General features: G+C 42.9%; 1 protein-coding gene across 1 annotated transcript; it reads right to left on the bottom strand.

Annotated features, from left to right (window-relative positions):
- Positions 1–339, bottom strand: LOC129944879 (uncharacterized). The gene has a single exon (XM_056054540.1). The coding sequence runs from the start codon at positions 337–339 to the stop codon at positions 1–3; it is 339 nt and encodes a 112-aa protein (XP_055910515.1).
- Between the last annotated feature and the right edge of the window lie 432 nt (positions 340–771).

The following is a 771-nucleotide window of genomic DNA, read 5'->3' as shown; positions in this document are numbered from 1 at the left end:
TCACTCCTTGACGCGCATCGAAGAATCGGAAAGCTGTCCATTGTGCAACATAAAGCACCTTGCGTTATTGTACGATTCCTTAATAACAGTGACAATTTTCTCAGGGATTGCTCGCGCAATAAGCGAAACCCAGACGCATTCACGATTGACCCGATCAAACGCCTTCTCAAAATCTACAAACATTAGGTACAGCGGTGATTGGTACTCAGATGATTGTTCGAGTATGATTCGGCAGGTGTTGTTGTGGTCGACGCACAATCGGCCACTGCGAAACTCCGCTTGGTGCTTGAGGGTAGACTCTATCCTGGCCTTAAGTTTCTCGAGAATAATAGTTTCCATTAACTTCGGAAAAACGGATAGAACTGTGATACCACGCCAGTTATTACAGTTTTTGAGGTTTCCTTTCTTTAGTAACTTTACAATAACTCCGTCCTTCCAGTTCTTTGGGTATGTTTCACTCTCCCAGACAGCCTTCACGACTTTAAGAAAAATAAGGGAAGCTGCCTCGGGGTCTGCTTTTAGCAATTCTCCGTTAATATAATCAAGTCCAGCTGCTTTGTTTTTTTAGAAGATATATCGCATTACTTAACTCTGCACTTGTTGGGGGACTGGTGTCAATATCCCTAGAAGATCTGCGCATGTTGTTCAATTGTGGATTCAATTCTACATTGTGGTCATCATTTAGCAGTGCACAAAAGTGCTCCTTCCATCTTTGTAGCTGGACTTCTATCGTCACTAAAAGGTTGCCGTTCAAATCTAACACAGGATGGT

The sequence above is a fragment of the Eupeodes corollae genome, chromosome 2, assembly GCF_945859685.1.
Source record: "Eupeodes corollae chromosome 2, idEupCoro1.1, whole genome shotgun sequence".
NCBI classification, from domain to species: Eukaryota; Metazoa; Arthropoda; class Insecta; order Diptera; family Syrphidae; genus Eupeodes; species Eupeodes corollae.
This window is presented reverse-complemented; position numbering and strand designations above follow the sequence as displayed.

What these genes read in the sequence shown, in the direction of transcription:
- LOC129944879 (XM_056054540.1), bottom strand. Translation starts at nt 339, where the DNA reads ATGGAAACTATTATTCTCGAGAAACTTAAGGCCAGGATAGAGTCTACC.